This window comes from Schistocerca americana, unplaced genomic scaffold, assembly GCF_021461395.2.
Source record: "Schistocerca americana isolate TAMUIC-IGC-003095 unplaced genomic scaffold, iqSchAmer2.1 HiC_scaffold_119, whole genome shotgun sequence".
NCBI classification, from domain to species: Eukaryota; Metazoa; Arthropoda; class Insecta; order Orthoptera; family Acrididae; genus Schistocerca; species Schistocerca americana.
In genome coordinates this window covers 569,504-588,749 of record NW_025725253.1, presented here as the reverse complement: position 1 = coordinate 588,749, position 19,246 = coordinate 569,504, and the positions used below count along the sequence as shown (strand labels likewise).

The 19,246-nt window shown below is 49.9% G+C and overlaps 1 protein-coding gene and 14 non-coding genes across 15 annotated transcripts; all 15 read left to right on the top strand.

Annotated features, from left to right (window-relative positions):
• Positions 1–139: 139 nt before the first annotated feature.
• LOC124563129 lies at positions 140–258 on the top strand. The gene has a single exon (XR_006969915.1). It is a non-coding gene; the product is annotated as a 5S ribosomal RNA (ribosomal RNA).
• A 1,040-nt stretch (positions 259–1,298) lies between these two features.
• On the top strand, positions 1,299–1,417 carry LOC124563128. The gene has a single exon (XR_006969914.1). It is a non-coding gene; the product is annotated as a 5S ribosomal RNA (ribosomal RNA).
• Positions 1,418–2,459: 1,042 nt separating this feature from the next.
• Positions 2,460–2,578, top strand: LOC124563127. The gene has a single exon (XR_006969913.1). It is a non-coding gene; the product is annotated as a 5S ribosomal RNA (ribosomal RNA).
• A 1,041-nt stretch (positions 2,579–3,619) lies between these two features.
• LOC124563126 lies at positions 3,620–3,738 on the top strand. Its single transcript, XR_006969912.1, has one exon. It is a non-coding gene; the product is annotated as a 5S ribosomal RNA (ribosomal RNA).
• Positions 3,739–4,774: 1,036 nt separating this feature from the next.
• Positions 4,775–4,893, top strand: LOC124563200. The gene has a single exon (XR_006969978.1). It is a non-coding gene; the product is annotated as a 5S ribosomal RNA (ribosomal RNA).
• Positions 4,894–5,242: 349 nt separating this feature from the next.
• On the top strand, positions 5,243–17,662 carry LOC124562834 (calphotin-like). Its single transcript, XM_047130961.1, has 2 exons — positions 5,243–5,620; positions 16,571–17,662. Exons 1-2 carry the CDS (start codon positions 5,243–5,245, stop codon positions 17,660–17,662), a joined length of 1,470 nt encoding a protein of 489 aa, XP_046986917.1.
• On the top strand, positions 5,933–6,051 carry LOC124563125. The gene has a single exon (XR_006969911.1). It is a non-coding gene; the product is annotated as a 5S ribosomal RNA (ribosomal RNA).
• LOC124563123 lies at positions 7,094–7,212 on the top strand. Its single transcript, XR_006969909.1, has one exon. It is a non-coding gene; the product is annotated as a 5S ribosomal RNA (ribosomal RNA).
• Positions 8,254–8,372, top strand: LOC124563122. Its single transcript, XR_006969908.1, has one exon. It is a non-coding gene; the product is annotated as a 5S ribosomal RNA (ribosomal RNA).
• Positions 9,411–9,529, top strand: LOC124563121. The gene has a single exon (XR_006969907.1). It is a non-coding gene; the product is annotated as a 5S ribosomal RNA (ribosomal RNA).
• On the top strand, positions 10,567–10,685 carry LOC124563120. The gene has a single exon (XR_006969906.1). It is a non-coding gene; the product is annotated as a 5S ribosomal RNA (ribosomal RNA).
• LOC124563289 lies at positions 11,722–11,840 on the top strand. The gene has a single exon (XR_006970059.1). It is a non-coding gene; the product is annotated as a 5S ribosomal RNA (ribosomal RNA).
• LOC124563118 lies at positions 12,879–12,997 on the top strand. Its single transcript, XR_006969905.1, has one exon. It is a non-coding gene; the product is annotated as a 5S ribosomal RNA (ribosomal RNA).
• Positions 14,032–14,150, top strand: LOC124563117. The gene has a single exon (XR_006969904.1). It is a non-coding gene; the product is annotated as a 5S ribosomal RNA (ribosomal RNA).
• LOC124563116 lies at positions 15,187–15,305 on the top strand. The gene has a single exon (XR_006969903.1). It is a non-coding gene; the product is annotated as a 5S ribosomal RNA (ribosomal RNA).
• Positions 17,663–19,246: the final 1,584 nt, after the last annotated feature.

The following is a 19,246-nucleotide window of genomic DNA, read 5'->3' as shown; positions in this document are numbered from 1 at the left end:
ACTCAGGATTGCGTTCGCGCCAACGTGACAAATTGTCAATAAAAAAGAATGCGGCTGCTTTCGACCGAAAAGTGTGATTTTGTGTGTGTTGGGATAAGAACCGAATGCGAATTCCGCCATGCGCCTACATCATCTGGGCGCCAACGGCCATACCATGTTGAGTACACCGGTTCTCGTCCGATCACCGAAGTTAAGCAACATCGGGCGTGGTTAGTACTTGGATGGGTGACCACCTGGGAACACCACGTGCTGTTGGCTCCCTTTCATTTACTTTTTTTTTTTTTTTTATACCGCCTTCTTTCCATACCACCGTTCTGTTGTGACAAAGATTCTTGCTTAAGCATTTTAATCTACTGTAATGACCATAAGGTGCGAAATTGCAGTAAATATCTCAGTTTGAGGGAGAATGTGCTAACCAAGTTCGCCAGGAAGTCTTTGAAAACGACAAAACAGTACGAATCGGCAGATGTGTTCTGAAATACGTCAGCGCCTGTTGTTGTATAGCGGTGTACAATTCCTACTTCGATATGTAATTATAAATTTATTCCTTAGTCGTCTCGTCTCGTCTCGTCATCTCCTGCAGACGTTTCTTGTGCTTGCGCTGTTATATGGGCCACGACCCGAGCGGCAGCGAGCGGCAGTCGAGCAAAGTCGGGACAAGTCGGGACGGGGACAGGGACAGGGATAGGAAAGGTGCTAATGCACTGCAAATTACGCAAACACCTCGTCTGAAGCGAGGCGAGGCGAGGCGAGGAAGCTCACATCGCCAGCAGTGGCGCCCTCCAACAAGACTCTGCCACACCCCGCACAGGCCATACGCCGGTCGGCCGCGCGCCAGCCCTCCTGCGCTGGACACCAGGGACAAGATGCGTCTTCCGCGAGTGTCGAAGGCTGCACGCGCCAAGCGGATGACAGGAGGTGCAACGAGAAGCTGCGCGTCTCACACACACGGCGGCGCGCCCGCTAATTCGGCAGTCGCTCTGCTGGCACGTCGGATTGCGGAAGGAAGTGCTTACAATTACAATTCTGTTCGTGTTTTATGTTGTAAAGTTGTTAGCTTGTAACGATGTAATGTTAATAAACAAATTTATAAATCTCACAACAAAAAAAAAAAGAAAAAAATACACGAAGCGCGTCCTTCCGGCTCATAAGTTTTGGAACTCAGGATTGCGTTCGCGCCAACGTGACAAATTGTCAATAAAAAAGAATGCGGCTGCTTTCGACCGAAAAGTGTGATTTTGTGTGTGTTGGGATAAGAACCGAATGCGAATTCCGCCATGCGCCTACATCATCTGGGCGCCAACGGCCATACCATGTTGAGTACACCGGTTCTCGTCCGATCACCGAAGTTAAGCAACATCGGGCGTGGTTAGTACTTGGATGGGTGACCACCTGGGAACACCACGTGCTGTTGGCTCCCTTTCATTTACTTTTTTTTTTTTTTTATACCGCCTTCTTTCCATACCACCGTTCTGTTGTGACAAAGATTCTTGCTTAAGCATTTTAATCTACTGTAATGACCATAAGGTGCGAAATTGCAGTAAATATCTCAGTTTGAGGGAGAATGTGCTAACCAAGTTCGCCAGGAAGTCTTTGAAAACGACAAAACAGTACGAATCGGCAGATGTGTTCTGAAATACGTCAGCGCCTGTTGTTGTATAGCGGTGTACAATTCCTACTTCGATATGTAATTATAAATTTATTCCTTAGTCGTCTCGTCTCGTCTCGTCATCTCCTGCAGACGTTTCTTGTGCTTGCGCTGTTATATGGGCCACGACCCGAGCGGCAGCGAGCGGCAGTCGAGCAAAGTCGGGACAAGTCGGGACGGGGACAGGGACAGGGATAGGAAAGGTGCTAATGCACTGCAAATTACGCAAACACCTCGTCTGAAGCGAGGCGAGGCGAGGCGAGGAAGCTCACATCGCCAGCAGTGGCGCCCTCCAACAAGACTCTGCCACACCCCGCACAGGCCATACGCCGGTCGGCCGCGCGCCAGCCCTCCTGCGCTGGACACCAGGGACAAGATGCGTCTTCCGCGAGTGTCGAAGGCTGCACGCGCCAAGCGGATGACAGGAGGTGCAACGAGAAGCTGCGCGTCTCACACACACGGCGGCGCGCCCGCTAATTCGGCAGTCGCTCTGCTGGCACGTCGGATTGCGGAAGGAAGTGCTTACAATTACAATTCTGTTCGTGTTTTATGTTGTAAAGTTGTTAGCTTGTAACGATGTAATGTTAATAAATAAATTTATAAATCTCACAACAAAAAAAAAAAAAAAAAAAAAATACACGAAGCGCGTCCTTCCGGCTCATAAGTTTTGGAACTCAGGATTGCGTTCGCGCCAACGTGACAAATTGTCAATAAAAAAGAATGCGGCTGCTTTCGACCGAAAAGTGTGATTTTGTGTGTGTTGGGATAAGAACCGAATGCGAATTCCGCCATGCGCCTACATCATCTGGGCGCCAACGGCCATACCATGTTGAGTACACCGGTTCTCGTCCGATCACCGAAGTTAAGCAACATCGGGCGTGGTTAGTACTTGGATGGGTGACCACCTGGGAACACCACGTGCTGTTGGCTCCCTTTCATTTACTTTTTTTTTTTTTATACCGCCTTCTTTCCATACCACCGTTCTGTTGTGACAAAGATTCTTGCTTAAGCATTTTAATCTACTGTAATGACCATAAGGTGCGAAATTGCAGTAAATATCTCAGTTTGAGGGAGAATGTGCTAACCAAGTTCGCCAGGAAGTCTTTGAAAACGACAAAACAGTACGAATCGGCAGATGTGTTCTGAAATACGTCAGCGCGTGTTGTTGTATAGCGGTGTACAATTCCTACTTCGATATGTAATTATAAATTTATTCCTTAGTCGTCTCGTCTCGTCTCGTCATCTCCTGCAGACGTTTCTTGTGCTTGCGCTGTTATATGGGCCACGACCCGAGCGGCAGCGAGCGGCAGTCGAGCAAAGTCGGGACAAGTCGGGACGGGGACAGGGACAGGGATAGGAAAGGTGCTAATGCACTGCAAATTACGCAAACACCTCGTCTGAAGCGAGGCGAGGCGAGGCGAGGAAGCTCACATCGCCAGCAGTGGCGCCCTCCAACAAGACTCTGCCACACCCCGCACAGGCCATACGCCGGTCGGCCGCGCGCCAGCCCTCCTGCGCTGGACACCAGGGACAAGATGCGTCTTCCGCGAGTGTCGAAGGCTGCACGCGCCAAGCGGATGACAGGAGGTGCAACGAGAAGCTGCGCGTCTCACACACACGGCGGCGCGCCCGCTAATTCGGCAGTCGCTCTGCTGGCACGTCGGATTGCGGAAGGAAGTGCTTACAATTACAATTCTGTTCGTGTTTTATGTTGTAAAGTTGTTAGCTTGTAACGATGTAATGTTAATAAATAAATTTATAAATCTCACAACAAAAAAAAAAAAAAAAAAAAAAATACACGAAGCGCGTCCTTCCGGCTCATAAGTTTTGGAACTCAGGATTGCGTTCGCGCCAACGTGACAAATTGTCAATAAAAAAGAATGCGGCTGCTTTCGACCGAAAAGTGTGATTTTGTGTGTGTTGGGATAAGAACCGAATGCGAATTCCGCCATGCGCCTACATCATCTGGGCGCCAACGGCCATACCATGTTGAGTACACCGGTTCTCGTCCGATCACCGAAGTTAAGCAACATCGGGCGTGGTTAGTACTTGGATGGGTGACCACCTGGGAACACCACGTGCTGTTGGCTCCCTTTCATTTACTTTTTTTTTTTTTTTATACCGCCTTCTTTCCATACCACCGTTCTGTTGTGACAAAGATTCTTGCTTAAGCATTTTAATCTACTGTAATGACCATAAGGTGCGAAATTGCAGTAAATATCTCAGTTTGAGGGAGAATGTGCTAACCAAGTTCGCCAGGAAGTCTTTGAAAACGACAAAACAGTACGAATCGGCAGATGTGTTCTGAAATACGTCAGCGCCTGTTGTTGTATAGCGGTGTACAATTCCTACTTCGATATGTAATTATAAATTTATTCCTTAGTCGTCTCGTCTCGTCTCGTCATCTCCTGCAGACGTTTCTTGTGCTTGCGCTGTTATATGGGCCACGACCCGAGCGGCAGCGAGCGGCAGTCGAGCAAAGTCGGGACAAGTCGGGACGGGGACAGGGACAGGGATAGGAAAGGTGCTAATGCACTGCAAATTACGCAAACACCTCGTCTGAAGCGAGGCGAGGCGAGGCGAGGAAGCTCACATCGCCAGCAGTGGCGCCCTCCAACAAGACTCTGCCACACCCCGCACAGGCCATACGCCGGTCGGCCGCGCGCCAGCCCTCCTGCGCTGGACACCAGGGACAAGATGCGTCTTCCGCGAGTGTCGAAGGCTGCACGCGCCAAGCGGATGACAGGAGGTGCAACGAGAAGCTGCGCGTCTCACACACACGGCGGCGCGCCCGCTAATTCGGCAGTCGCTCTGCTGGCACGTCGGATTGCGGAAGGAAGTGCTTACAATTACAATTCTGTTCGTGTTTTATGTTGTAAAGTTGTTAGCTTGTAACGATGTAATGTTAATAAATAAATTTATAAATCTCACAACAAAAAAAAAAAAAAAATACACGAAGCGCGTCCTTCCGGCTCATAAGTTTTGGAACTCAGGATTGCGTTCGCGCCAACGTGACAAATTGTCAATAAAAAAGAATGCGGCTGCTTTCGACCGAAAAGTGTGATTTTGTGTGTGTTGGGATAAGAACCGAATGCGAATACCGCCATGCGCCTACATCATCTGGGCGCCAACGGCCATACCTTGTTGAGTACACCGGTTCTCGTCCGATCACCGAAGTTAAGCAACATCGGGCGTGGTTAGTACTTGGATGGGTGACCACCTGGGAACACCACGTGCTGTTGGCTCCCTTTCATTTACTTTTTTTTTTTTTTTATACCGCCTTCTTTCCATACCACCGTTCTGTTGTGACAAAGATTCTTGCTTAAGCATTTTAATCTACTGTAATGACCATAAGGTGCGAAATTGCAGTAAATATCTCAGTTTGAGGGAGAATGTGCTAACCAAGTTCGCCAGGAAGTCTTTGAAAACGACAAAACAGTACGAATCGGCAGATGTGTTCTGAAATACGTCAGCGCCTGTTGTTGTATAGCGGTGTACAATTCCTACTTCGATATGTAATTATAAATTTATTCCTTAGTCGTCTCGTCTCGTCTCGTCATCTCCTGCAGACGTTTCTTGTGCTTGCGCTGTTATATGGGCCACGACCCGAGCGGCAGCGAGCGGCAGTCGAGCAAAGTCGGGACAAGTCGGGACGGGGACAGGGACAGGGATAGGAAAGGTGCTAATGCACTGCAAATTACGCAAACACCTCGTCTGAAGCGAGGCGAGGCGAGGCGAGGAAGCTCACATCGCCAGCAGTGGCGCCCTCCAACAAGACTCTGCCACACCCCGCACAGGCCATACGCCGGTCGGCCGCGCGCCAGCCCTCCTGCGCTGGACACCAGGGACAAGATGCGTCTGCCGCGAGTGTCGAAGGCTGCACGCGCCAAGCGGATGACAGGAGGTGCAACGAGAAGCTGCGCGTCTCACACACACGGCGGCGCGCCCGCTAATTCGGCAGTCGCTCTGCTGGCACGTCGGATTGCGGAAGGAAGTGCTTACAATTACAATTCTGTTCGTGTTTTATGTTGTAAAGTTGTTAGCTTGTAACGATGTAATGTTAATAAACAAATTTATAAATCTCACAACAAAAAAAAAAAAAAAAAAATACACGAAGCGCGTCCTTCCGGCTCATAAGTTTTGGAACTCAGGATTGCGTTCGCGCCAACGTGACAAATTGTCAATAAAAAAGAATGCGGCTGCTTTCGACCGAAAAGTGTGATTTTGTGTGTGTTGGGATAAGAACCGAATGCGAATTCCGCCATGCGCCTACATCATCTGGGCGCCAACGGCCATACCATGTTGAGTACACCGGTTCTCGTCCGATCACCGAAGTTAAGCAACATCGGGCGTGGTTAGTACTTGGATGGGTGACCACCTGGGAACACCACGTGCTGTTGGCTCCCTTTCATTTACTTTTTTTTTTTTTTTATACCGCCTTCTTTCCATACCACCGTTCTGTTGTGACAAAGATTCTTGCTTAAGCATTTTAATCTACTGTAATGACCATAAGGTGCGAAATTGCAGTAAATATCTCAGTTTGAGGGAGAATGTGCTAACCAAGTTCGCCAGGAAGTCTTTGAAAACGACAAAACAGTACGAATCGGCAGATGTGTTCTGAAATACGTCAGCGCCTGTTGTTGTATAGCGGTGTACAATTCCTACTTCGATATGTAATTATAAATTTATTCCTTAGTCGTCTCGTCTCGTCTCGTCATCTCCTGCAGACGTTTCTTGTGCTTGCGCTGTTATATGGGCCACGACCCGAGCGGCAGCGAGCGGCAGTCGAGCAAAGTCGGGACAAGTCGGGACGGGGACAGGGACAGGGATAGGAAAGGTGCTAATGCACTGCAAATTACGCAAACACCTCGTCTGAAGCGAGGCGAGGCGAGGCGAGGAAGCTCACATCGCCAGCAGTGGCGCCCTCCAACAAGACTCTGCCACACCCCGCACAGGCCATACGCCGGTCGGCCGCGCGCCAGCCCTCCTGCGCTGGACACCAGGGACAAGATGCGTCTTCCGCGAGTGTCGAAGGCTGCACGCGCCAAGCGGATGACAGGAGGTGCAACGAGAAGCTGCGCGTCTCACACACACGGCGGCGCGCCCGCTAATTCGGCAGTCGCTCTGCTGGCACGTCGGATTGCGGAAGGAAGTGCTTACAATTACAATTCTGTTCGTGTTTTATGTTGTAAAGTTGTTAGCTTGTAACGATGTAATGTTAATAAATAAATTTATAAATCTCACAACAAAAAAAAAAAAAAAAAAAAAATACACGAAGCGCGTCCTTCCGGCTCATAAGTTTTGGAACTCAGGATTGCGTTCGCGCCAACGTGACAAATTGTCAATAAAAAAGAATGCGGCTGCTTTCGACCGAAAAGTGTGATTTTGTGTGTGTTGGGATAAGAACCGAATGCGAATTCCGCCATGCGCCTACATCATCTGGGCGCCAACGGCCATACCATGTTGAGTACACCGGTTCTCGTCCGATCACCGAAGTTAAGCAACATCGGGCGTGGTTAGTACTTGGATGGGTGACCACCTGGGAACACCACGTGCTGTTGGCTCCCTTTCATTTACTTTTTTTTTTTTTATACCGCCTTCTTTCCATACCACCGTTCTGTTGTGACAAAGATTCTTGCTTAAGCATTTTAATCTACTGTAATGACCATAAGGTGCGAAATTGCAGTAAATATCTCAGTTTGAGGGAGAATGTGCTAACCAAGTTCGCCAGGAAGTCTTTGAAAACGACAAAACAGTACGAATCGGCAGATGTGTTCTGAAATACGTCAGCGCCTGTTGTTGTATAGCGGTGTACAATTCCTACTTCGATATGTAATTATAAATTTATTCCTTAGTCGTCTCGTCTCGTCTCGTCATCTCCTGCAGACGTTTCTTGTGCTTGCGCTGTTATATGGGCCACGACCCGAGCGGCAGCGAGCGGCAGTCGAGCAAAGTCGGGACAAGTCGGGACGGGGACAGGGACAGGGATAGGAAAGGTGCTAATGCACTGCAAATTACGCAAACACCTCGTCTGAAGCGAGGCGAGGCGAGGCGAGGAAGCTCACATCGCCAGCAGTGGCGCCCTCCAACAAGACTCTGCCACACCCCGCACAGGCCATACGCCGGTCGGCCGCGCGCCAGCCCTCCTGCGCTGGACACCAGGGACAAGATGCGTCTTCCGCGAGTGTCGAAGGCTGCACGCGCCAAGCGGATGACAGGAGGTGCAACGAGAAGCTGCGCGTCTCACACACACGGCGGCGCGCCCGCTAATTCGGCAGTCGCTCTGCTGGCACGTCGGATTGCGGAAGGAAGTGCTTACAATTACAATTCTGTTCGTGTTTTATGTTGTAAAGTTGTTAGCTTGTAACGATGTAATGTTAATAAATAAATTTATAAATCTCACAACAAAAAAAAAAAAAAAAAAAAAAATACACGAAGCGCGTCCTTCCGGCTCATAAGTTTTGGAACTCAGGATTGCGTTCGCGCCAACGTGACAAATTGTCAATAAAAAAGAATGCGGCTGCTTTCGACCGAAAAGTGTGATTTTGTGTGTGTTGGGATAAGAACCGAATGCGAATTCCGCCATGCGCCTACATCATCTGGGCGCCAACGGCCATACCATGTTGAGTACACCGGTTCTCGTCCGATCACCGAAGTTAAGCAACATCGGGCGTGGTTAGTACTTGGATGGGTGACCACCTGGGAACACCACGTGCTGTTGGCTCCCTTTCATTTACTTTTTTTTTTTTTATACCGCCTTCTTTCCATACCACCGTTCTGTTGTGACAAAGATTCTTGCTTAAGCATTTTAATCTACTGTAATGACCATAAGGTGCGAAATTGCAGTAAATATCTCAGTTTGAGGGAGAATGTGCTAACCAAGTTCGCTAGGAAGTCTTTGAAAACGACAAAACAGTACGAATCGGCAGATGTGTTCTGAAATACGTCAGCGCCTGTTGTTGTATAGCGGTGTACAATTCCTACTTCGATATGTAATTATAAATTTATTCCTTAGTCGTCTCGTCTCGTCTCGTCATCTCCTGCAGACGTTTCTTGTGCTTGCGCTGTTATATGGGCCACGACCCGAGCGGCAGCGAGCGGCAGTCGAGCAAAGTCGGGACAAGTCGGGACGGGGACAGGGACAGGGATAGGAAAGGTGCTAATGCACTGCAAATTACGCAAACACCTCGTCTGAAGCGAGGCGAGGCGAGGCGAGGAAGCTCACATCGCCAGCAGTGGCGCCCTCCAACAAGACTCTGCCACACCCCGCACAGGCCATACGCCGGTCGGCCGCGCGCCAGCCCTCCTGCGCTGGACACCAGGGACAAGATGCGTCTTCCGCGAGTGTCGAAGGCTGCACGCGCCAAGCGGATGACAGGAGGTGCAACGAGAAGCTGCGCGTCTCACACACACGGCGGCGCGCCCGCTAATTCGGCAGTCGCTCTGCTGGCACGTCGGATTGCGGAAGGAAGTGCTTACAATTACAATTCTGTTCGTGTTTTATGTTGTAAAGTTGTTAGCTTGTAACGATGTAATGTTAATAAATAAATTTGTAAATCTCACAACAAAAAAAAAAAAAAAAAAAATACACGAAGCGCGTCCTTCCGGCTCATAAGTTTTGGAACTCAGGATTGCGTTCGCGCCAACGTGACAAATTGTCAATAAAAAAGAATGCGGCTGCTTTCGACCGAAAAGTGTGATTTTGTGTGTGTTGGGATAAGAACCGAATGCGAATTCCGCCATGCGCCTACATCATCTGGGCGCCAACGGCCATACCATGTTGAGTACACCGGTTCTCGTCCGATCACCGAAGTTAAGCAACATCGGGCGTGGTTAGTACTTGGATGGGTGACCACCTGGGAACACCACGTGCTGTTGGCTCCCTTTCATTTACTTTTTTTTTTTTTATACCGCCTTCTTTCCATACCACCGTTCTGTTGTGACAAAGATTCTTGCTTAAGCATTTTAATCTACTGTAATGACCATAAGGTGCGAAATTGCAGTAAATATCTCAGTTTGAGAGAGAATGTGCTAACCAAGTTCGCTAGGAAGTCTTTGAAAACGACAAAACAGTACGAATCGGCAGATGTGTTCTGAAATACGTCAGCGCCTGTTGTTGTATAGCGGTGTACAATTCCTACTTCGATATGTAATTATAAATTTATTCCTTAGTCGTCTCGTCTCGTCTCGTCATCTCCTGCAGACGTTTCTTGTGCTTGCGCTGTTATATGGGCCACGACCCGAGCGGCAGCGAGCGGCAGTCGAGCAAAGTCGGGACAAGTCGGGACGGGGACAGGGACAGGGATAGGAAAGGTGCTAATGCACTGCAAATTACGCAAACACCTCGTCTGAAGCGAGGCGAGGCGAGGCGAGGAAGCTCACATCGCCAGCAGTGGCGCCCTCCAACAAGACTCTGCCACACCCCGCACAGGCCATACGCCGGTCGGCCGCGCGCCAGCCCTCCTGCGCTGGACACCAGGGACAAGATGCGTCTTCCGCGAGTGTCGAAGGCTGCACGCGCCAAGCGGATGACAGGAGGTGCAACGAGAAGCTGCGCGTCTCACACACACGGCGGCGCGCCCGCTAATTCGGCAGTCGCTCTGCTGGCACGTCGGATTGCGGAAGGAAGTGCTTACAATTACAATTCTGTTCGTGTTTTATGTTGTAAAGTTGTTAGCTTGTAACGATGTAATGTTAATAAATAAATTTATAAATCTCACAACAAAAAAAAAAAAAAAAAAATACACGAAGCGCGTCCTTCCGGCTCATAAGTTTTGGAACTCAGGATTGCGTTCGCGCCAACGTGACAAATTGTCAATAAAAAAGAATGCGGCTGCTTTCGACCGAAAAGTGTGATTTTGTGTGTGTTGGGATAAGAACCGAATGCGAATTCCGCCTTGCGCCTACATCATCTGGGCGCCAACGGCCATACCATGTTGAGTACACCGGTTCTCGTCCGATCACCGAAGTTAAGCAACATCGGGCGTGGTTAGTACTTGGATGGGTGACCACCTGGGAACACCACGTGCTGTTGGCTCCCTTTCATTTACTTTTTTTTTTATACCGCCCTCTTTCCATACCACCGTTCTGTTGTGACAAAGATTCTTGCTTAAGCATTTTAATCTACTGTAATGACCATAAGGTGCGAAATTGCAGTAAATATCTCAGTTTGAGGGAGAATGTGCTAACCAAGTTCGCTAGGAAGTCTTTGAAAACGACAAAACAGTACGAATCGGCAGATGTGTTCTGAAATACGTCAGCGCCTGTTGTTGTATAGCGGTGTACAATTCCTACTTCGATATGTAATTATAAATTTATTCCTTAGTCGTCTCGTCTCGTCTCGTCATCTCCTGCAGACGTTTCTTGTGCTTGCGCTGTTATATGGGCCACGACCCGAGCGGCAGCGAGCGGCAGTCGAGCAAAGTCGGGACAAGTCGGGACGGGGACAGGGACAGGGATAGGAAAGGTGCTAATGCACTGCAAATTACGCAAACACCTCGTCTGAAGCGAGGCGAGGCGAGGCGAGGAAGCTCACATCGCCAGCAGTGGCGCCCTCCAACAAGACTCTGCCACACCCCGCACAGGCCATACGCCGGTCGGCCGCGCGCCAGCCCTCCTGCGCTGGACACCAGGGACAAGATGCGTCTTCCGCGAGTGTCGAAGGCTGCACGCGCCAAGCGGATGACAGGAGGTGCAACGAGAAGCTGCGCGTCTCACACACACGGCGGCGCGCCCGCTAATTCGGCAGTCGCTCTGCTGGCACGTCGGATTGCGGAAGGAAGTGCTTACAATTACAATTCTGTTCGTGTTTTATGTTGTAAAGTTGTTAGCTTGTAACGATGTAATGTTAATAAATAAATTTGTAAATCTCACAACAAAAAAAAAAAAAAAAAAAAATACACGAAGCGCGTCCTTCCGGCTCATAAGTTTTGGAACTCAGGATTGCGTTCGCGCCAACGTGACAAATTGTCAATAAAAAAGAATGCGGCTGCTTTCGACCGAAAAGTGTGATTTTGTGTGTGTTGGGATAAGAACCGAATGCGAATTCCGCCATGCGCCTACATCATCTGGGCGCCAACGGCCATACCATGTTGAGTACACCGGTTCTCGTCCGATCACCGAAGTTAAGCAACATCGGGCGTGGTTAGTACTTGGATGAGTGACCACCTGGGAACACCACGTGCTGTTGGCTCCCTTTCATTTACTTTTTTTTTTTTTATACCGCCTTCTTTCCATACCACCGTTCTGTTGTGACAAAGATTCTTGCTTAAGCATTTTAATCTACTGTAATGACCATAAGGTGCGAAATTGCAGTAAATATCTCAGTTTGAGGGAGAATGTGCTAACCAAGTTCGCTAGGAAGTCTTTGAAAACGACAAAACAGTACGAATCGGCAGATGTGTTCTGAAATACGTCAGCGCCTGTTGTTGTATAGCGGTGTACAATTCCTACTTCGATATGTAATTATAAATTTATTCCTTAGTCGTCTCGTCTCGTCTCGTCATCTCCTGCAGACGTTTCTTGTGCTTGCGCTGTTATATGGGCCACGACCCGAGCGGCAGCGAGCGGCAGTCGAGCAAAGTCGGGACAAGTCGGGACGGGGACAGGGACAGGGATAGGAAAGGTGCTAATGCACTGCAAATTACGCAAACACCTCGTCTGAAGCGAGGCGAGGCGAGGCGAGGAAGCTCACATCGCCAGCAGTGGCGCCCTCCAACAAGACTCTGCCACACCCCGCACAGGCCATACGCCGGTCGGCCGCGCGCCAGCCCTCCTGCGCTGGACACCAGGGACAAGATGCGTCTTCCGCGAGTGTCGAAGGCTGCACGCGCCAAGCGGATGACAGGAGGTGCAACGAGAAGCTGCGCGTCTCACACACACGGCGGCGCGCCCGCTAATTCGGCAGTCGCTCTGCTGGCACGTCGGATTGCGGAAGGAAGTGCTTACAATTACAATTCTGTTCGTGTTTTATGTTGTAAAGTTGTTAGCTTGTAACGATGTAATGTTAATAAATAAATTTATAAATCTCACAACAAAAAAAAAAAAAAAAAAAATACACGAAGCGCGTCCTTCCGGCTCATAAGTTTTGGAACTCAGGATTGCGTTCGCGCCAACGTGACAAATTGTCAATAAAAAAGAATGCGGCTGCTTTCGACCGAAAAGTGTGATTTTGTGTGTGTTGGGATAAGAACCGAATGCGAATTCCGCCTTGCGCCTACATCATCTGGGCGCCAACGGCCATACCATGTTGAGTACACCGGTTCTCGTCCGATCACCGAAGTTAAGCAACATCGGGCGTGGTTAGTACTTGGATGGGTGACCACCTGGGAACACCACGTGCTGTTGGCTCCCTTTCATTTACTTTTTTTTTTATACCGCCCTCTTTCCATCCCACCGTTCTGTTGTGACAAAGATTCTTGCTTAAGCATTTTAATCTACTGTAATGACCATAAGGTGCGAAATTGCAGTAAATATCTCAGTTTGAGGGAGAATGTGCTAACCAAGTTCGCTAGGAAGTCTTTGAAAACGACAAAACAGTACGAATCGGCAGATGTGTTCTGAAATACGTCAGCGCCTGTTGTTGTATAGCGGTGTACAATTCCTACTTCGATATGTAATTATAAATTTATTCCTTAGTCGTCTCGTCTCGTCTCGTCATCTCCTGCAGACGTTTCTTGTGCTTGCGCTGTTATATGGGCCACGACCCGAGCGGCAGCGAGCGGCAGTCGAGCAAAGTCGGGACAAGTCGGGACGGGGACAGGGACAGGGATAGGAAAGGTGCTAATGCACTGCAAATTACGCAAACACCTCGTCTGAAGCGAGGCGAGGCGAGGCGAGGAAGCTCACATCGCCAGCAGTGGCGCCCTCCAACAAGACTCTGCCACACCCCGCACAGGCCATACGCCGGTCGGCCGCGCGCCAGCCCTCCTGCGCTGGACACCAGGGACAAGATGCGTCTTCCGCGAGTGTCGAAGGCTGCACGCGCCAAGCGGATGACAGGAGGTGCAACGAGAAGCTGCGCGTCTCACACACACGGCGGCGCGCCCGCTAATTCGGCAGTCGCTCTGCTGGCACGTCGGATTGCGGAAGGAAGTGCTTACAATTACAATTCTGTTCGTGTTTTATGTTGTAAAGTTGTTAGCTTGTAACGATGTAATGTTAATAAATAAATTTATAAATCTCACAACAAAAAAAAAAAAAAAAAAATACACGAAGCGCGTCCTTCCGGCTCATAAGTTTTGGAACTCAGGATTGCGTTCGCGCCAACGTGACAAATTGTCAATAAAAAAGAATGCGGCTGCTTTCGACCGAAAAGTGTGATTTTGTGTGTGTTGGGATAAGAACCGAATGCGAATTCCGCCTTGCGCCTACATCATCTGGGCGCCAACGGCCATACCATGTTGAGTACACCGGTTCTCGTCCGATCACCGAAGTTAAGCAACATCGGGCGTGGTTAGTACTTGGATGGGTGACCACCTGGGAACACCACGTGCTGTTGGCTCCCTTTCATTTACTTTTTTTTTTATACCGCCCTCTTTCCATCCCACCGTTCTGTTGTGACAAAGATTCTTGCTTAAGCATTTTAATCTACTGTAATGACCATAAGGTGCGAAATTGCAGTAAATATCTCAGTTTGAGGGAGAATGTGCTAACCAAGTTCGCTAGGAAGTCTTTGAAAACGACAAAACAGTACGAATCGGCAGATGTGTTCTGAAATACGTCAGCGCCTGTTGTTGTATAGCGGTGTACAATTCCTACTTCGATATGTAATTATAAATTTATTCCTTAGTCGTCTCGTCTCGTCTCGTCATCTCCTGCAGACGTTTCTTGTGCTTGCGCTGTTATATGGGCCACGACCCGAGCGGCAGCGAGCGGCAGTCGAGCAAAGTCGGGACAAGTCGGGACGGGGACAGGGACAGGGATAGGAAAGGTGCTAATGCACTGCAAATTACGCAAACACCTCGTCTGAAGCGAGGCGAGGCGAGGCGAGGAAGCTCACATCGCCAGCAGTGGCGCCCTCCAACAAGACTCTGCCACACCCCGCACAGGCCATACGCCGGTCGGCCGCGCGCCAGCCCTCCTGCGCTGGACACCAGGGACAAGATGCGTCTTCCGCGAGTGTCGAAGGCTGCACGCGCCAAGCGGATGACAGGAGGTGCAACGAGAAGCTGCGCGTCTCACACACACGGCGGCGCGCCCGCTAATTCGGCAGTCGCTCTGCTGGCACGTCGGATTGCGGAAGGAAGTGCTTACAATTACAATTCTGTTCGTGTTTTATGTTGTAAAGTTGTTAGCTTGTAACGATGTAATGTTAATAAATAAATTTATAAATCTCACAACAAAAAAAAAAAAAAAAAAAAATACACGAAGCGCGTCCTTCCGGCTCATAAGTTTTGGAACTCAGGATTGCGTTCGCGCCAACGTGACAAATTGTCAATAAAAAAGAATGCGGCTGCTTTCGACCGAAAAGTGTGATTTTGTGTGTGTTGGGATAAGAACCGAATGCGAATTCCGCCTTGCGCCTACATCATCTGGGCGCCAACGGCCATACCATGTTGAGTACACCGGTTCTCGTCCGATCACCGAAGTTAAGCAACATCGGGCGTGGTTAGTACTTGGATGGGTGACCACCTGGGAACACCACGTGCTGTTGGCTCCCTTTCATTTACTTTTTTTTTTATACCGCCCTCTTTCCATACCACCGTTCTGTTGTGACAAAGATTCTTGCTTAAGCATTTTAATCTACTGTAATGACCATAAGGTGCGAAATTGCAGTAAATATCTCAGTTTGAGGGAGAATGTGCTAACCAAGTTCGCTAGGAAGTCTTTGAAAACGACAAAACAGTACGAATCGGCAGATGTGTTCTGAAATACGTCAGCGCCTGTTGTTGTATAGCGGTGTACAATTCCTACTTCGATATGTAATTATAAATTTATTCCTTAGTCGTCTCGTCTCGTCTCGTCATCTCCTGCAGACGTTTCTTGTGCTTGCGCTGTTATATGGGCCACGACCCGAGCGGCAGCGAGCGGCAGTCGAGCAAAGTCGGGACAAGTCGGGACGGGGACAGGGACAGGGATAGGAAAGGTGCTAATGCACTGCAAATTACGCAAACACCTCGTCTGAAGCGAGGCGAGGCGAGGCGAGGAAGCTCACATCGCCAGCAGTGGCGCCCTCCAACAAGACTCTGCCACACCCCGCACAGGCCATACGCCGGTCGGCCGCGCGCCAGCCAACACCTCGGTGCCTGGCGTGCTGTGTTTACCTCGTGCGACTGGGCCGGCGGCACCTCGCGTGTCGTCTGCTCCCTCTTCCTTGTTGCTTTCTTTCTTTCTATTGAACTGTAAGTAATGGATATCGTTTACGATGAAAGTGAAGAGCGACAGAATAATATTCAGTGCGAGTTTGATCGTTCCGTAGAGAAACCTTCGGCTTTCGAGATCCATCGTTGGTTGCTTGAGGACTTGATGTTGTCTACTACTGATGTGCTCGGTATTCAGTTCGATACGTTTTTAAATTCTGTGTTCTTGAAACTGAAATCTCCCGATCTGTGTGATGCTGTTGTCTCTGTTAATGACGGTGTTCGTAGATTTCGACACCTTAACGGAAATATTAGTAATGTCACTGTGTCTCATGCTGGTTTTGGTCTTCGACAAATCCGCATATTTAACCACCCGTTTGAAATTCGCAACGACACTATTTCTCGTCACTTGCGGCCTTATGGCACTGTTCTATCTGTAGTGAAAGAGAAATGGTCGTCTGCGTACATATTTCAAGTCGAGAACGGTGTGCGCAGTGTTAAGATGGTGGTCAGGCAGCATATTCCGTCTTTTATTTTGGTAAACGGCCACCGTGCGTTTGTCACGTACAGTGGCCAGCCACAGACTTGCTCATTTTGTAACGGTGTCGGACATTATCGGCAGGATTGTCCGAAGCGCAAACGGCCTGTTCAGCTACCACTTGAGGCCAATTTGCAAGGAGCTAGTTTTGCTTCCGTCGCCGCTACGGTCTTGGGTTCCGCCCCCCCCGCGCCCGCGCGGCGTGCGGCAGATGTTAATCTTGCTGCCGCCGCGGAAGCGATGGATGTGTCTGCTGATGCTACTGTCTCTGATCTTGCGACTACCGGCCAGGAACCTTTGTTCGCGGCTTCGGAAAACGTGCCTGCTGCTCTTCAACCGGTTGTGGGTGCTGTTGTGTCGGAGGCTGTCTCTGACTCCGTGCCGCAATCGGTAACCGATGTTGTTCCGTGCCCTATTTCGGACCCTGTTGCACCTATTGTGTCGCAGTTGGCACCCTCTCCTTCTGTGCCTGCACCCGTCGTTGTACCCTCTGATGTTTCTGAGCCTAATTTTGTTGCGGAATCACGCCATGTTTTTGTGGAACCGAAACCGCAACGGGATGAAGCTCGTTCTCGGAGTTCCAGTAGGCAACGCTTCCGCAGTGTCAGTAGCTCCCCTTCTTACGACGGGGGTTACACGCGGCGTGACCGTAGTCCGTCCCCGGTAGGGCGCTCCCCCGCCTCTTCTTGGGCGTCGCAACGCCGTGCCGCGCGGCGCGACCTCGACGTGGAGCTCCGGCCGCCTCAGGCTTCCGGCTCCGGGCGTCAGCCGCCGCGCAAACAGCAACAACAACAGTCGCCGCGGGCCTCCTCTCGCCACGCGCAGTCAGCTGATCTGAGCGATGCGGCGCAGCAACGTGACGTTGCTGTTCGCCATCTGCGGACTGTGTTAAGTCAACCAGCCTCTGCAGACGTGCCTGTTTTAGCGCCCGACACTGTCTCGGCTGTGACTGCGGCACCTATGTCGACGAAACGGAAGGCTGAGGATGTCCACCGACGTCGCGCTGGTCCTTCTATCCACGACCGCGTGTCGGTGCCTCCCTCCGACGTGCAGATGCCCGTCAGGGATCCTGTGTCGGTCGCTTCTGCCGTGCCAGCTACTGCCACCCTGCCACCCCTCTCCCCCTTCGAGCCTTCGGAGTGGGCGGAGGTTGTTGTGGAGGGTGCGGAGACATAGTGTGTGTCCTGTGTGCCCCCTCCTCTGTCGTGAACCTGCACATTCCGTGTTTTCTGTGTGTTTTTACTTTTGTGTGTCTTTTAACTGTGTGAGTCTATGACTTACGATTTTAGCCAGTGGAATGTTGTCACTATTAATCTTAACAAGTTGTGCCACCCGTGCAAGTTACTGGCTTTTCAGGCCTTTTTACGTGATCACCACTGCCATGTTGTCTTTTTACAAGAGGTGACGCGCGATGCACTTGTCTTTTTACACGATTTTAGTGACTTTATTGTTGTTGACAATGTTTTACCGGATTCCAATGCAGGAACTGCCATTTTAGTCCGTTCTGATCTTGCTATTTCCGACGTTGCTATTTTACCAAATGGTCGTGCTGTTAGTTGCACTATACTGGGCGTTGTCTTTGTTAACGTTTATGCCCCGTCTGGGAACGATAAGCCGGCGAGGGCTGTTTTTTATGGGCAGGAATTGTGTGCACTGCTACACCGGAATGTGGATGCTTTAGTTGTCGGCGGCGATTTTAATTGCGTTTTAGATGTTGTCGATCAGGTGCCTCGTCCTAACATTTGTCGCGAGCTCGGCGACTTGATTCGCAGTTTTCGGCTCGTTGATACGTGGCGTGTTTTAAACCCTGATGTTACCCACTATACTCATTTTTATCCCACGGGGCACAGCCGCCTGGACAGAATTTACATTTCTGCCTCGCTTTCTGCCCGTATTTGCCGCACGGAAATGTTTCCCGTGCTGTTTTCTGATCATTCCGGTTACCTTTGTCAGCTTTTATTGCCTCGTTTTTGTGTTCCCAGACGACAGAATCTGTGGAAATTTAATTGTGCTTTATTGACCGACGACCATTTTGTCCGGTGTTTTACCAATCTGTGGCATAAATTACTCGGGACTCGGCGAGGTGACTGTAGTGTGCTGGAGTGGTGGGTCGGGGAGGCCAAGCCAGTGATAAGGCAGTTTTTAATTGATTTTAGCCGCGAGGCGGCTCGCTGGCGTCGCGCTACGGCCCGCTTCCATCAGGCGTGTTTACAAGACCTCGCGCTGCGCGTGACGTCACAGCCTGCCTTGCTGCCCGCTTTTAAGCAATTTCAGCTTAAGCTTCTCGCTGATTTGCGTGCTGTCAGTAATGGTGTCGTCGTGCGCAGCCAGCCTGCGGGGGTTGTGGATGGCGAACCTTTGTCGCTTTACCATCTGACCAGGGAACGACGGAGGCGTGCCCGTCTGCACATCAGTACCTGGAAAAAGTGCGACGGTGGACGGACTACTGTCCAGTCCGACATTGAGCGGGATATTTTTAATCATTTTAGTTCCCTTTTCCGTGCGCTGGATGTTGACTGTGATGCGTTGCGGGATTTTTTACAAGTTATACCTCATGTTTTAACTCGTGCGGATAGGACGCATTTAAATGCTGCTTATGTACCTGACGACCTGTACGACGCTATCCGACGAAGCCCTAAGTGTAAATCGCCTGGTCCCGACGGCATTCCTTCTGAATTTTATTTGAAGTTTTATGATCTTTTTCGTGATGTTTTTGTGGCTCTTTTAAATGAAATACGGGATGGTGCTGTTATCCCTGCT

Coding starts and splice junctions, on each gene's coding strand:
- LOC124562834 (XM_047130961.1), top strand. CDS start 5,243: ATGGGCCACGACCCGAGCGGCAGCGAGCGGCAGTCGAGCAAAGTCGGG. Junction 5,621..16,570: donor ATTCGGCAGTCGCTCTGCTG/GCACGTCGGATT, acceptor CATTATCGGCAG/GATTGTCCGAAGCGCAAACG.